General features: G+C 46.8%; 1 protein-coding gene across 5 annotated transcripts in view; it reads left to right on the forward strand.

The window, feature by feature from the left end:
- Nucleotides 1-716: 716 nt before the first annotated feature.
- The window catches only part of ARHGEF40 (Rho guanine nucleotide exchange factor 40), a 33,949-nt gene continuing 17,808 nt past the window's right edge, over nucleotides 717-16,857 (forward strand). For 4 of the 5 annotated variants that reach the window (XR_008597983.1, XM_054993604.1, XM_054993605.1 and 1 more), the window contains exons 1-3: nucleotides 6,070-6,279; nucleotides 8,107-8,304; nucleotides 9,480-11,241. Coding sequence is in view for 4 of the 5 variants with exons in the window: in XM_054993604.1 (XP_054849579.1) it covers nucleotides 6,202-6,279; nucleotides 8,107-8,304; nucleotides 9,480-11,241 (2,038 nt within the window). In the remaining variant the exon portion in view is untranslated. Of the gene's footprint in view, nucleotides 800-6,069; nucleotides 6,280-8,106; nucleotides 8,305-9,479; nucleotides 11,242-16,857 lie in introns of those variants that run through there. The other variant, XM_054993606.1, reaches the window with a different exon arrangement.

Consider the following 16,857-nt stretch of genomic DNA (forward strand, 5'->3'; position numbering starts at 1 on the left):
GGTGGATTATTTTTAAGATTTCCGTTTGTCAGGGAAAGCAACAAGCACGTCTCAAGCCCAAGGCAGGTTATTTAGACGCCAGGCATTTTCTAGGGTTGTCAACTCCAGTTTGGAAAATTCCTGGAGATTTGAGGATGGAGTTTCGGCAGGGATCTAATGCCATAGAGTCCACCTCCCAAAGCAGCCATTTTCTCCATGGAAACTGATCTCTGTAGATCAACTGTAATCCAGATCGCCAGGCTCCGCCTGGAGGTTGGCAACCCTAGCTTTGACACCCAGAGCGTTTCGCCTCCTGATGACAGACGCGCGGCCCCTTGCCCAGAGGACTAATACACTCTGCACAAACTCAGAGGCACTCTCCTCCCAGGCTGAGCCCTGCATCTGCACCTCAACTCGCCGGGCCGGGGCTCTGGCGGCTCTGCAAGAGAGACTTGTGGATCGCCTCTCAAGGGCACCAGTGGGCGGAGAGCCGAAGCCGCCGAGGCCGGTTCCCCTCCGTCCCTTCCTCCCCGCCCCTCTTCCCTGGCTCGGCGTGCTGCTGCTGCTGCCGCAGTCGCGTCTCCACGTGCCCTTGGCCGGGCTCCGGCGGGGACTGCAGCTGCAAGCAGCCGCGGCGTCGGGGGCCGGGATTCCTGCCAGGGGGTGGCTCCGGGCTGGGCTAGCCAGCTAAGGCGAAGAAGGGGGGGGGGACGGGGGAAGCAGCGCAGAGTCTGGACTGGAGGCAGCAGCCACCGAAGCGGCGGCAGCTACCGCCGCAGAGCAGCCCGTCCCGTCTGTGCGTCCGTCTGCCCGCGCCATGGTGAGCCACTGGGGCGGGACGGGGGAGGCGAGGGATGGGACAGTGCACCCCCCCCCCGGGAGGGGGGGTTGCTCGGGGTAAGCGGCATAAAGCTCCAAGAATGGAACGGCAAAGATGGGAGGAAAATTCTCCTCCCCCGCTCCATCCTTGAAGGATGGGCTGGAGTTATGGGATTGCCAATTCCAGGTTGGGAAATTCCTTGAAATTCGGAGGATGAAGCCTGTGGTATAATGGCATACAATCCACTCTCCAAAGCAACCATTTTCTTCAGGGGAACTGGTCTCTGTAATCTGGAGATCTCTTGTAATTCCGGGAGATCTCCAGGAATTACCTGGAGGTTGGCAACCCTTGGGGCATTGCAACCCTTGGGGGTATATGAGTGGCATGAGAGGTGGCTAGGAAGAGTTCATGCTGGGCGCTGCTCAAGGCATCATTCTGAGTCGAGGAGAATCCTCCTCCTAGGTGGAACTGTGGCTAATAGTCCAAGCCTAACCACAGTTTACTGGCACATAAAGGATAAATCTCTTGGAACGTGGATTGCTTGTGATCAGAGAGAAGGGATGTGCATTGATATACAAGATCCCCCACTCCTCTAAAGGCATGTTCAGTGGGTGAAGTAGATTCCCACCTGTGTTTTGGTTTTATAAGTAGGGATGCCGATTGCCTGAGGGGTTAATTAACATGGAATATGACAGCATGATGTTTTGTGTGTCCATGTGGCTCTCTTCACAAGTGACACTTTAAAGCTTTTTTCCCCATTTCTGGAATTTGCAATTTGAACATCAGTGACTAAAACACGCATTGCTGCTGCTTTCCTTCTCATTTCTGGGCCCTCTCATTAATAACCTTCACTAGTCTTTCCGAGACAAAAAAAGCATTGAGAGCATTTGTGAGGGGGAAATGCCCTTAAATTCCAGGAGCTGTCTAGCCTGCAAGCTAGTGGTGCCTCTGTTGGCTCTCTTTGAGATAAACGGATCCCGTCTCTGTGCTAGCAGGGATCCGCCTGCAGATGGCTTCCCCAAGCACAAAGTGACAAGAGAACTTTATTCTGATGGGTTTTGGGTCCCGTGATCCAGGACTAGGGAAAGGGGGGCAACAGGGTGCCTCAGAGTGTGGTTGTGGGCTCTTGAGCCAAAGAAATCGCAGGTTTTCTTGGATCACCGTTCAGTGGGAAAACCCCATCGTTGATGTGCATCTGAACAGAGTTGTGAGGAGCTAACCAGGTTTGCAAGCGGATGTTTTGGAGCAGAGATGTGGCAGGGGTGAGGCGGGTATGCTTTACTCTTTTCTCTGCTTGCCAGTCATCTGCTGCCACCTCCCCCCCCCAGTTGCTTGGCTGCTCTCCCCCTGAACAGAGCATTTGCTACAGCAAATATACTTTTGGGGTCTTGAAGTGGGAGCTTCCTGTGAGAGGCAATTTGCAGAGGTAAAAAAAGATAGGCAGAGAAAAGATTAAACAATTCTTTCCTCTGCCTCTGCTCTGTGCCTCTTTGGTGCTGGCCGAAGCTGTCTGTCCTTAGAAGAAGCAGGTTTTGTGACATGTGTGCATGTAATGTGGCGTTCAGCTCTAGTGTGCTTAACAGGAGGGGGTCCACAACCTTTATAATTAAAGACCCGAGCTACGTTGACCAAGAGACTCACAGAGAGCCAGTATCAGTAAGCCTATTTGCATAACTGAAAATAGACATCTGAACATGATTGGTAATTGACCTGTTAACAATCCATAAAGGATTCGCAGCCTAAACACTGATTGTTGTGAGTTCTTTATTAGTAAAAGGTGTACACGAGATCTCACAGTTAAAGAGTATATAAATCAGAAGCATCCTGCACAACTGTTTTATTGAATTGGCATAAATATGCACTCTTAGGTTGCTGGCAACTGTTAACTTCTATCCTTTCCCTTTCAGTAAAGCATCTCTAAGAAGCCCTTCAGTCCCTTAAAAAAATTCCTTGCCTACTGTTCCCTTCATATACCGGTTATTCTAGTATCCCACCTACCCCTCCCTTGTACCTTAACGTAAAGATTTTGTTTTCTTATTGAAAGAGTCACATTCGAGCCACATTTGGTTCTGGAGCTACAGCATGCAGATCCCTGGCCTAGCAGTTCTTCCTGCCCTTCTTTTCTGTGGAGACAGACAGCTCAGGGATATACCTAGGTTTGCCAGCCTCCAGGAGGTGGCTGGAGATCTCCCAGAATTACAACTGATCTCCAGGCAATAGAGATCAGTTCCCCTTGAGAAAATGGCTGCTTTGGAGGGTGGACTCTATGGCATTATGTTGAGGCCCCTCTCCAAACCCCACCCTTTCCAGGCTTCAACCCCCCAAATCTCCAGGAATTTCCCAACCTGGACCTGACAACCCTAGGGATACCATAGCTGTGGTCCCTGCAGTTCAAACAGTCGTCTTGGAGGAAGCCACAGGCCCTTCTGACATTGGGTACCTTGAGTCAATACTTAATTTCAAAACCAAAAGATGCCTAGGCTTAACCTTTGCTTCGATTACACGCTTTCACTGGAAGCCCCCACATTACCTCTAATCCCAGATAGGTGAGGGCTAGAATTGGCGCAGGGAATTAGATGCAGGAACTTAGCGTAGAGTGACAGACTGTTTTGGACTAGGCCAGTACATAGCTCTTTACCTTTTTTTCCTGGGCAAACCATTCCCACATACTTTATGGCATACAGAAGTGGCATACTATGCTTTGTAAGGTGTACTATGTGAACCAGAAGTACACAGACATCCTAAGTGCCATTTAAGTTATCGAGGTGTTGCTTTCTAAAGCTGAGCAAGCCAGACGGGTAAATACATAAATTAAAAAAGCAAGATTTTAAAAAACAAAAGGTTTACGTTAAGCGCCTTCAAGAAAAAATAGCAGATCCCAATAGATATCAAATGAAGGCACTGTTCATCGGGGGATATATTTAAAGCAGAATAGACTAAACATTGAAAAGGAACGTGATTTGTAATATGTACAAAATGCTAACATGTACATTTTTACAGAAAAGCTATACTAATTTTCACAAACTTATTATTAAAATATTTATTGAACATCTTTCTCTTTATGGCAGGTCCAGATTTTTATATATATACACACAGAGAGACATTAGTAATAGTAGAAATCAAGAGTTTAAAATATCTTTCAAACGTAAGTTAATAATCATGCAATACATTCCCAGATGGTTGTAAGCTGCCTTTCATGTGAATAACCTGTTGAAAACAACTGATACCTTTTTACACTCTTACGGCACCTTTCCTGGAGAAAAATGGGATGTTATGTAAATGTACATGCCATGTAAAGATTCAGCTACACATTTCTACACATTAAGCCTTTATTTACGAGATGGGACATTTCCCCCCAAACCTGCTGGCCACCCTACACATGCCCTATAAATAAGGACAACAGTTATGTCTAATTTGCTTACATTTCCCTATACTCGTTTTCCAAAACAATAATACAAATTCCAATATGTACTGCAAACAATGCAAAAAGGAAACAGTCTGGAAGCAGCTGAGCTCGATCAGGTTGGCTGAGTTAGATTTAGCTAAATAAATAAAGGTTAGCAGATAACTTCTCCTTAGTCATATGTGAAACTATTTTCTGAAACTTCCGAAAACTCCCAATCACAACAGTAACTGCTGAATTATGTTTCTACATTGAGCCAAGTTTACGCTGTACACCTCCGAGTACCGGGTGTTGTGGACAACAGCTGATGTGTTTTGGAGACAGACTACTGGACTAGGAAGTACCCTTGGTCTGACCTAGGCAAAGGATTCCTAAGTATGACTTCCCTCATATGAAGAAGCAGGAGCAGATTCACACAGGCGTGACTGTATGTCTCTAAGTGCAATCCTACACAGAGTTAATCCAGTTGAGGCTCACTGCAGTCAATGGCTTAGGGCTGCCACCTCTGTCTTGGGAAACCCTTGGAGATTTGGGGTGGTGCCTGGGGATGGCAGAGGTTACGCAGGGGCTCTGTGGGGATGAGATACTATGAAATCCACCATTTGAAGCTGCCATTTCCTCCATGGGAACTGATCTTTGTAGTCTGGAGATCTGTTGTAATTCTGGGAGAACTCCAGGCCCCACCTAGGAGGATGGCAAGCTTGCAGTTACTTTAGACTGAAGTAACTCTCTGTTGGATTGCATTGTAAGCGCCTCCTCGCTTGAGAAATTAAGGTAGTTTATTGGTTGTAAATCTTCACATGTTGAATAATCCTGGAAGACTTTCAGGAGACGTGCCTCCAGTGAAAATTACTGCTGTGTCTGAGGTGACTTTAGAGGACCAGCTGTTCTGTCTTTGTGGTGATTGATGCAGGACGGTTGTCAGTGGCTATTGTGCACTGAAAACTCCACCCAAAACAGAGCTTAATCTGAGCCAGTTTATACAAAGGATCAATACCTGTAAAATAATATCTGACAAATGACTTATGGCTAATGGATCATAGTGGCTGGGAGACAAACAGTGCCATTCCAAGTGACATTACACAGTTTTAAGCCTACTGACTTGGAAACAAATAACTCTGATTAGGATGACACTGTGAACTGTGAACCAGGATGTCACCTGTTTAAATATTGCCTCTGTCTGTTCTCAAACTCACCAGATGGTATGCTCACTCAACTGTTGAACTTCTTGACTACAGTACTGGCCTACCTTATAAGGTTGTTTTATGGATTACTGAGGTAATATAAGCAAGCAACTTTATGTACTGTAGATAAACTTGTTATTAATAATTGTTATTAATATGTGCTGCGTCTCTTCCCTCTGAAGTGCCCACAATTGCCCCTGCACAAACTGGGGATTTCACATTTAAAAACTGAGTTTTAAGTCCTGGTGCCTCTTCCATGTTCAATATATGTCTGTGTTCTGTGTTGTTCTTTGTACCAGTGATTATGAGGAATAATTACTGAGTTATTCTCAGTAATTCCTCAGAAACAACAGAATGAAAGTTTAAAGGTGCTGAACGCACACGGCAGGAATGATGCAGAATGGTTCCTGTTATCTTTTATAAGATAAGCTAACTGGTTCCACTGTTATCTTTTGTCGGGCAACTGCATTTTCACGCAGAAAGATTCTGTGTAACTCAGAAGCTTGCTACCTTACAATTTCAGGATGCAGAAAAGTTGTTTTGCTTGCTTGTATGAAGCACTGGATTTTTATGGAATCCTTTTTTCTTTCCTTTTTGGGGTATATCGAGGTGTAAAACTGGAGCAGCTGAGGTTGTGGCTGATGCCTTTGAGGGGAAAAAGAGAGAGAGAAAGAAAAAGAAGATATCACCAGCTGTATTCCCAGAGGAGGGCGGCTGTCTGTGTTTCTGCAGCCGCTGTTCTCACTGGAACCGTCTTCCTTGCACGCTCTCCAAGATGCCGAGCCAAGAAGGGGCCTCCCCGCTCCTTCCTTCCAATGTCTGCGTGGGAAGGGGGGTTGCCTCTTCCTTCTGGAGATGTAAAATTTTCCCTCACAGAGGCAGGCTGGCTCCAGGTCTGTGCTTTCCTGTCTCTGTGCCAGAAAGTGGCAAAAACGGTGGTGAGGGAAGGCGGTGGTGAGGGAGGGCGGTGGGGGGGGGGTAAGGAAACTTACATACCTTCCCCCGTAGTAGTTAAGCTACCTAAGAGCAAAGCAGCCAAATACTATTGAAGCTTTGCTGTGGGAAGAAGGAAGTAGACAATCACATTGCCTAATGAAAGAGCATGTGTTCTACACGTGAAAAGTCCCCGGTTTGATCTCTGGTGTCTCTAGCTGAAGTGTGCTGGGTACCAGAGAATTCATTGTTTTTCCTGGAGAAACACTGCTGGTCAAAGAAGAGCAGTAAGAAGGGGTTGGCCCAGGGAGATGTGGGTACAAAGCCCTAAATGAGTGACCTTGGGTTGCCGTATCCTAGCATAACCTAATTTACCTCACAGGGTCCTTGTAAATTCTCATTACAGTAGCAGAGTAAAAATGTAAATGGGGAAGAAAAATCAATCCATATAGATCATTTTTTAAAAAATCCAAATTCCTCTGAGCAGATATAGAGTGTTTTTCCTTCGCCACTTCCTCACTGTAAGCTAGTCTGTTCATGTCTGAAGCTAGGAAGGAAGGTATCCAGGCAGGTTCAACCCCCCCTCACCCCAAATTCTCTTTTTAAAAAATGTAACTAATCAAGGTATTTCCTCTTCTTGAACGTGGAAGCTCAAGTAGTGCTGACAAAATGTTGAAACGTTGCAGTGGTTGCCCCCCTCCCAGCACACACATAACTTGTAGATTTTTAGAAAGGTTCATTTAACAGTGTAGCTTCCCTACAACTCCCCCCCACACACACACATTTCAGCAACCTAAGCCTGTGTATTTTCCACCGTACATCTTCCAAATTGAGCTCTGTCCTAATTCTCTAGTTTTTCAGAATGTTCAAAAACAAAACACAAAATCAGTATGTATTAGCAAAGGCATTTGATCTGGATCCTGGCGCAAAGGCAAGGAAGCTGATTTTTTCCAGCGGTCAAAAAAAAAAGTCCAAAAATACTTTGAAAAAATATCCCAATATTAGGCGTGGCTTTGGTTCATGCTGGCAACTAGGAGGCACAGTGTGCAAAGAGACTATTGTGCCTCTTTATTAGGTACAGTTGGAAGATCTGGAATAATGGCTGTTTCTTTTGGTCGGCCCCTTCCCTTGCAGTCCCCCCCCACCCCATTTCCTTTGCTGGGTGGAGCTGCGGAAGGAATGAGCTCAGAGTTGCTAATGCATTCCAGATGGAGCCTCGGCTGCTCTGTTTGCAGGTCTTGGCAGCCTCCCAAACTCTTTCTTTCAGGCTGCCCCCTCATGCCCCTTCTCATTTACTCACGAAGGATCTCTGCTTGCATCTGCCTTGCTGCCCAGTCCCACTTGGCATGCCAGTAGGGGGCAGCAGCCAGTCTCTAGGCATGAAGCTACCTACAACTTGTTGCTGGTAATCAAAACCGCCTGACTTTTAGCTTGCTGAGCAAGGCAAAATTTAGATGGGGGTCAAGAACAAGGGGGCGGCCCTGGCACCAGTGCATCATCACGAGTTGTAGTGTGTGTGTGTGTGTGTGTCGTACGGGAACAACAAATCAGCAAGGGATATTGCACTCATGTATTAACATAACAGTCTGACTGCACTACAGCTGGTTGGAACTTGAGTCTGTGTGTGATTATTTTGAGGACTAAATGGTGCGATGATTTGCATGGGGTGGAGATTCTCGAGTGGCACATGAACATCAAAGGCTTGAGGGAGGGCAGGGCAGGCTGGCAGAAGCTGCTGGATACTAACTGTTGTCACCCTGTGTGCTCTCTCTTTTCTGTTTTCCCAGGAACCTGAACCGGTGGAGGAATGTGTTCAGAGCACACTGGCTGCCTTGTACCCCCCATTCGAGGCCACAGCCCCTACCCTGTTGAGCCAGGTCTTCGAGGTGCTGGAGCGGACGTACCAGCACGACGCTTTGCGCTACACCCTTGACTTCCTCGTTCCTGCCAAGCACATTCTGGCTCGCATCCAGAGCGAAGCCTGTGTGAGTCTCTGCATTGGTCTGGCCCTGTTCCTCTGGAGTACCCTTGGAACGGGAAATTGCTCTCAGCCCAGGGCAACACAAAAGCCATTTGTTCTGATGCTGGAATCTCAGTATAGACCTCCATCTGAGGCTCAACTGGATATAAAGCTTCACTCAGGAACCCTTTCTTCAGTCCTAGAGCTGCATCCTAGAATGTGATTGTGCCTTAGCTCCATCACCCATCCCAAAATAACTCCCACTGAACAACAAGTCAAGTATTGTTTGATGTGTGTGTATCGGAGAGGGGCATATTCTTTTGGTTTTAGGGATACAACTGGTCCTGATCCCCTTTTGTATAATGGTGTTTGGAGCAAAATACAAAAACAGACACTCGGTGTATGATTCAGCATCCTGAGAAGCTCAGCTTTCATGTAAAAATAAAAACACGTTTTTAGTCCTTAGGACTGTGAAGGTATGTTTAAAAGTGAAATGGCTGGTAAAATATTGGATACCAGTGGGGGAAACTGAGTTGTATTTCTGATGGTCAGAGGGTGGCTCTTTGCTCCTTTACATTGTTAGAAGCAGCAGCACGCCTTATGCAAAATGTGCAAATTGGCATTATTTATCCTTGTCTGAGGGCCAAGCTACACATGACGAATGACACTTGAATGGCAAGTGTATTTCTCCCTGTTCACTTGCCCTCCACTCAATCCACTTGCCGTTCAAGTGTCATTCGTCATGTGTAGCTTGGCCCTCAGAAACCAATATTTATTGCAAGGTGTGCACACAGTCCTGCATATTTTTTATTTACTTCTTTTACACCTGGCCTTTCTTCCCAGTGGGGACTCAAGTCACCTATATTGTTCTTGTCTCCTCCATTTTATCTTCACAACAAGCTGGTGAAGTAGATTAGACTGAGGGCCAAGCTACAAGTGACAAATGACACTTGAATGGCAAGTGTATTTCTCCCTGTTCACTTGCTCTCCACTCGATCCACTTGCCGTTCAAGTGTCATTCGTCACTTGTAGCTTGGCCCTGAGAATGTCACTGGCCCAGGGTCACTCAGCAAGCTTCTGTGGCAGAGTGGAAATTCGAACCTTAGTCACCCAGATCCTAGTCCGGCTCTGTAATCGCTATACCACATTGGCTGTCTTGAGAACTCACCCTCTCCTCTCCTCTCTTTCACAACTCCTCAGGCTCAGTACAGTGGCTTTGTCTTCTGCCACGAGGGTTGGCCACTGTGTCTTCGAGAGAAGGTTCTAGTACAGTTGGGATCATTGCCTTGGCAACACCTCTGCCCTGGTGACTTCTACCTGCAAGTAGTACCTCACCGGGAGTGTGCCCCGCGCCTGGTGCTGAAGTGCCTGTCACCGGAGGGCCGTGGTGTTCAGGAGCTACCTGTGCCACCAGACTCCTACCCCTTCCTTTTCACTGTTGAGTGGCTCAACGGCATCAACAAGGAACGCCGAGCCGGACGCCTGGAGCGCTGCCTGTTGGCAGATGGAGAAAAGGTGCTAAGCCTGCCGTGGCCTGAGCTGGTGTACCCCCAGTTTGTGCACAAAGACGGGTTCATTGTGGGTCAGCGCTGTCCTGTGGATTTGGCTCCTGAAGTGCTGGGGGCAAGGAGCCCAGGCGACGGGCGCCATTCTGGTGGGGAGAACCGGGAGTCTGAGGGAGAGTACGTTCACCTCCTGGAAGTCAGCCCCACCCTGCACCAAGGACCCAGGATTCCAGAGCCTTGCGGTGCCCAAATCCAGACAATGCCCACCCGCAAGGGGCACCACAAGAATCGGAGCAGGCGCCACCGGGCCTGGCTCCACCACAAGGCTGGGTGTGGGGAGAACTTTGCCTTGCGCAAGGCCTGCAAAGCTCAAGAGGCTCAGCAGTCTAGCCAAGAGAGGAGCGCCCAGGGGGACAGAACTGAACAACGTAGAGGTAACCCTAGTCGGGCCTTGGACCAAATGTCAAAGCCCTCCCAGGCAGTGGGTAGCCCGGGTTCTGGGCAGCTGGCGCAAACCCAGGAACCTTCTGGGGCTGAAGCACAACTGGACCTTTCTGGCACAGCTGCTGCTGCTGAGGATAAGGGACCAGAGAAAGCAGAGCCATCGGGGCCTGTATACCAAGATCCCATCCCTTCTAGGGAGGTCAGCAATGAAAACCCATCTGTAGCATCTGTGACACCAAAACACACTGCCAAAGGAAACCGTAGGAAAAAAAAAGGTGCCGGGAGAGGAGCAGGTGGCCGAATCAGGCCGGTGGGCGACTCAGCTAACCAAGAAATGGGAGCTTTTACTGATCTAAAAGACCCAGAAAATGAGGAGACCACTAGTACAGGAAACCAGGATTCTGAGAGGGGAGAACAAAGCTTTAGTAATGGAGAACAAGCCATCAGCACTGAAGAATGCTGTGCGGGCATTGCAGAGTGTAATGGCATCCAAGAGAGAAGTGGCATCACAGGAGATGGGACGGCTGGTGCCGAGGAGCAGGGTGCTGGCATTGGTGAGCTGGCTGTTGGCACGGGAAAATATAGCGTTGGCATCAGAGAGCCAGAGGACAGCTCACAAAAATGTTCTGCTGGCATAGGAGACAGCAGTATTGGCACTAGGGAAAGGAGCATTGGCAGCGAAGACGTAAACCTTCATGCCAAAGACCAGACCACTGCAATTGATGACAGCGAAGCAAGCGCAGGCATGGAAGAGCCGAGCATCATGGAACGAGGCGCTGGTACAGAAGGGCATGGCATGGGAGAGAAGAGCTTTGCTCTTGGCATGGAAGAAGCACCGTTGACTTTGCCAGGGAAGGAAGAGCCAAGCCAAGTCGATGGGCAAGTGGAAGCCCTAAATGTTGCAGCTGAACAGGCAGTGAAGGAAATGCAACCTGCCCCTCTGCCTGCTACAGTTCGTCTCGAGCAGACTGTAGACTGGGACCTCTTATGGTCAGGTGTCTTTGCACTAACAGGTAAGTTGGTGAAAAATCACTTCTGGTCCAAGGGAATGCTTGAAAATTGGCTTGTATTCTTCTTCCCATGGCCCTTAAAACTTAGGGAGAATATTGCAATGTAGGGTCAATATTACTTCCATTTTATTAGTGGGGAAACTGTGGCTTGTTAGTTTAGCAGGTTTATTTATAGGCCTCCTTTCTCACTGAGACTCAAGGCAGATTGCATGGTTTAAGTCAATGCAGTCTAATATCATGAGATATCTAATAAGCAATCCAATAGGACTGTAAAAATTAGACACAATTCAAAAAAGTATTGAACATGATGTGTCAAACCATTTAAATAGTAAGGTTCAACTCATTTTAAACCAATGAAAGTCATCTTTCCAAGTGTTGCTCTTTTTTTCCCACATGGAAGGCACTGCAAAAGATCCCAAATGTTCTCCACGTCTTGCAGCAGTGCATCTATTCCTTGGAAATCATATTGTCCCTGAACTCAATCCATAATGCTTAGTTGTTACGTCCTATGCCCCCTCGAGTAGCCACAGTTATTATTATAATGGTGCTACCTGGATTGTGGTTTCACTTATGTGAGGCACCTGTTGGACAGTTCCTGTGACAACACTGAAGAAAGTGTCATAGATGCCTCCTGGCTATGCTGTTCAGATGCTGCACCATTACAGGTGCCTTTATCCCTGCAACTCCATTTGCCTCCTCAAACCTTGCCGTCCCAAGGCTCCACTCCCCAAATCTTTCCCAAACCAAAGTTGGCAACCTTACTATTATGCAAGGATGGGGGAAGAGCACCACTTTTTCTGGATGAGGTTGGTGCTAATAGAAATGGATAATCAGAAACAAAAGAAGATGGTTGAGAAGTGCCCTTAGCAGAAGGCTAAACCAATCTACTGTCTGTAGGGCAGAGTTTGGCTGCCATTAAAGACCACTGAGTGAGAGACAGAGAGAGGAGACCTATGGGGCACAATTCACCAGGAAGTGCTCCAGCACAAGCCGCATTGACATGAGGAAGAAGTAATCATGTTCATTTCAGTGGGGGTTTGACCAGAAGAATTTCTTGGTGAGTAGTGCTGTATATTCATTACAGTGTGCTCATGGGGTGGTGCCATTCTCATTTTTGTGCATTTGTCACTCAAATGACTTGGGCCTGCCCCACCTGAACAGATCAGTAGTAATCTTATGCACTCTCTCTTGGGAGTTAGCCTCATTGAACGCAGTGACTTCCTGAGTAAATTCCAAAGGGGTGCATAGATTGTGCCTGAAGCGTACCAGTGCACATAGACAGGGTCGATTTTCCAGTCAAGTCACCCAGGGAACTGCCTGGGGCACTGCAGTGAGGAGGCTGCTGATACCCCACAGGAGCTTGGCTCATTCCCAGCCATCAGCAGCATGGGCAGGGACTTGGCAGTAGAGTTGCTAATTCTGGCCTAGGAGATTCCTGGAGATTTGGGGGTGGTGCCTGTAGAGCGGGGAGTTTGGGGAGGGACTTTTCCAAGAATCTATGATATACCATAGTGTTTGCCTTCTGAAGCTGCCATTTTCCCCAGGGGAACTGATCTCTCTAGTCTGGAGATCCATTGTAATTCTGGAGGTTGGCACCCCTACTTGGTATCACCTTCTAGCGTTGGCCAGAAATAAGCCAAGCCAACTCAGATGTGGCTGATGGTAGTGCAAGCCCACGCTGTGATGGGTGTGTCTTGCTTGGAGCAACAAAATACCTGGGATTGGCCGTGCCGTGCAGCCTATATATTACAGTCCAGGTTTGCATCCCAAAATCTGCTACCAGCCTTTGGAGCGATCTCTGCAAATGGAATGTTTTTTAAGTTGCCAGGTCCGGCTGTCCTTTAACCAGCATTTAGCCATTTTATGGAACATCATGAGGTCTGAGGAAAACAAGCCGCCTCACTCTGGCCACATCACAACCGTTTGCAAAAACCGCACCCCGACCCAAAGCCACAAAACACAACTCAAAATAACGCCAGACCCTGATCACGTTACAAAAAGCATGCCGCTTTCAAAATGGGAGGCAGACCTCCCAGAGGGGGTTGATTGGAAACATAAGCAAGGACAGAATAGAAAGGAAGGGGAGGAGGGGACCAAAGGATAAAAGGAACAACTTGTTTTAGAAGCGCTTGTGTCACTGACTCCTAAGAGCCCTACCCCCAATGTCTCTCTGATTAAAATACTGTTCAGACCTTTTTGACAGCTCATAATCCAGGTATGATAAAGACAACAATCTCCTGTTAACTGTCCTGAATATCTACGTATTGACAGCTATACTGTCTCTGAATCTGGAGGTTCCATTTAACTAATAACTATTGATAGACCTGGTATCTATGAAATTATTCTTGAAAAGCCACCTAAGATAGCGAGGCAGATGAAGCCCTCTTTCTCTGGATGCTGCAGAGACATTTGGAATCCCCACAACAATGTTGTGTATTTTTCTCACAGTACAACGATCATCTGTAAAGACCCTTTGGATGGGTGAATGTATATTAATATTTTTAGGGCAAATTTCCAAACAAGATGCAGCGGACAAAAAAAAATGGAAGAAATTCCATGGTGGTGTCTCTGTGTTTATAGGAACAGATTAATATAATGGATAGGGAACACTATGAGTAAGATTTCCCTCAGGGGGGAAAAAGTGGGGCTTACTCAATTTCAACCTTCATTTTCTAAACCATGATGTAAATTCCACATTTGCAACTGAGTTGCAAATTACTAAAAAGAGGGAACTAATGCTGGGTTACCAATTCACATGTTACCAATTTGTATTTGTTTACTTCATTTATACCACCCTTTTCTCCTTAGTGGAAACACAGGGCCAAACTACAAGTGACGAATGACACTTGAACGGCAAGTGTATTCCTCCCTGTTCACTTGCCCTCCACTTGCTCTCCACTCAATCCACTTGCCGTTCAAGTGTCATTCATCACTTGTAGCTTGGCCCTCAGAGCCAAGCTACAAGTGACGAATTGCACTTGCCTGGCAAGTGAACAGACTCACGTGTATTCCTCCCTGTTCACTTGCCATTCACTTGCGCTCCACTTGATCAAGTGGAGCGCAAGTGAATGGCAGGTGAACAGGGAGGAATACACATGAACGAATACACTTGAGTCTATGGTTGTTGGGGGTTTTCCGGGCTGTCTTGCCGTGGTCTTGGCATTGTAGTTCCTGACGTTTCGCCAGCAGCTGTGGCTGGCATCTTCAGAGGTGTAGCACCAAAAGACAGAGATCTCTCAGTGTCACAGTGTGGAAAAGATGTAGGTCATTTGTATCTACTCAGGAGGGGTGGGGTTGAGCTGAGTCATTCTATAAGAGTTTCCCAGGGTGTGGAATGCTAATGGCGGGAGGCTTCACTGTATCCCGAGGCGGTTCTTTTGCATATGGATTGGTGCTTGATGTGCTAATCTTCTCTGCAGGGCTATTGTCGGGTGTGGAGTGTTTTGTTGGCCTGGTGTTTTTCAGAACTGGAGCCCATGCTCTGTTCATTCTTAAGGTTTCTTCTTTCCTGTTGAAGTTTTGCTTATGCTTGTGAATTTCAATGGCTTCCCTGTGCAGTTTGTCAGACTGCACAGGGAAGCCATTGAAATTCACAAGCATAAGCAAAACTTCAACAGGAAAGAAGAAACCTTAAGAATGAACAGAGCATGGGCTCCAGTTCTGAAAAACACCAGGCCAACAAAACACTCCACACCCGACAATAGCCCTGCAGAGAAGATTAGCACATCAAGCACCAATCCATATGCAAAAGAACCGCCTCGGGATACAGTGAAGCCTCCCGCCATTAGCATTCCACACCCTGGGAAACTCTTATAGAATGACTCAGCTCAACCCCACCCCTCCTGAGTAGATACAAATGACCTACATCTTTTCCACACTGTGACACTGAGAGATCTCTGTCTTTTGGTGCTACACCTCTGAAGATGCCAGCCACAGCTGCTGGCGAAACGTCAGGAACTACAATGCCAAGACCACGGCAAGACAGCCCGGAAAACCCCCAACAACCATCGTTCTCCGGCCGTGAAAGCCTTCGACAATACACTTGAGTCTGTTCACTTGCCATGCAAGTGTAATTCATCACTTGTAGTTTGGCTCTCAAAGTGACTAACTACATTATCTTCAACTCTATTTTATCCTTATCCATGAGAGGTTAGGTAAGCTGAGTGTATGTCACGCAGCAAGCTTCCATGGTAGAATGGGGATCTGAGCCTGGCTTTTGCAGATCTTAGTCTGACACACTAACCACTGGACTATTGACAGATATGGTCTGAGAATTCCATGCTGGGAACTTTACTCCCAGGTACGTGGGGCCATTTTGGATTAGGTTCTTCCCTCCACTGCTGTTTTCCCAGTCCAAATCAAGTCAGTACTAGCCTGGCAAAAGTCTAGATGTCCACCACATGGACTTTGTAATGTGTGAATCGATCCTGAATGGTCATACAAGGCCTGGGTATCCGATCCCTTCATCTCCAAAACCAGAGAGCTGTGTCTGCATACTGTGCATTGTGTAACTGCTGCTGCAGAGCTAATAAATGGTATGTGCTTACAGGAAATGGAATTTTTGGATCAGTGGAAATTAGAGGGCTTTTTCCAACCTTGAACGGTAACATAATGCTGGGAAGATGGGGCAGTAAGCTTTTTTTTAAAGGAGAACGAGCTCAGGAGTTCTTCCTGTGATTTTAGAAAAATAGCTTTTATTTTTGTTTGGCAGTAGGATATGGCTTACGTACATCTGTCCTCTGTTTCCCTCAAACCTAATCCAGTATTATAATAAGCCCTGTTCCAATGTGCAACTGCATATGTTTTCTTCCTTGAAGTAGCTGCATCTGGTGAGCCTTTCCAAATGGTACATGGTGGCACGCCCAGGTTTGAGACCAAGTGTCCTCTTGAGAAGGGAGCTGCATCCAATCCAGCTCCAGGGCAGAGGTTCAATTCTCACTTTATGTTTTATATATAAGTTTTTTTAAAAGTGCACACCTAAAAATTGTAATGTATAAATTGACCCTCTTGATTGTACTACACTAGAAACGAATTTGTTTTTATTTCAACCTCAGTTTTATCCTCTGCATCCTGTTTTAGTTGGCATTGCTCTTATCCTTTTTCCTCTCAGAAGTGATTCTATCTGATGATATTTCTGTGGAATCTACTGTTTGATGTTTCATCCACATATGATGCCAGAAAAGCTGGTGTGATGTCATGATCAAATCACCAGTGTGAGGAGACCTGGCTTCTCTTCCCCACATAGCTATGAAGCTGGCCGGGTGATCTCTGACTATTCTTGCTCTCGCTCTCTTTCTCTATTTATATCCTTATTTATATCCTGTTTTTCTCCCTAATGGGGATCCAAAGCCACTTACATCTTTCTCCCCACTTCTATTTTCTCCTCAGAACAACAACGTGAGGTAGGTTAGGCTGAAAGAGTGTAATTGGTTCAAGGTCAACTAACAAGCTCTCATGGCAAAGTGGGGATTTGACTTTAGTTCTCCTATATCCTAGTCCAACACTAACCACTGCATCTCTTTCTCTCTGTGTGTGTGTGTATGTGTGTGTAACGTTCTTCATAGGATGAAACCATGTATGTTGCCTTGAGCTCCTTGGAGGAAGGGTGGCATAACTCTT

This window comes from Eublepharis macularius, chromosome 12, assembly GCF_028583425.1.
Source record: "Eublepharis macularius isolate TG4126 chromosome 12, MPM_Emac_v1.0, whole genome shotgun sequence".
NCBI classification, from domain to species: Eukaryota; Metazoa; Chordata; class Lepidosauria; order Squamata; family Eublepharidae; genus Eublepharis; species Eublepharis macularius.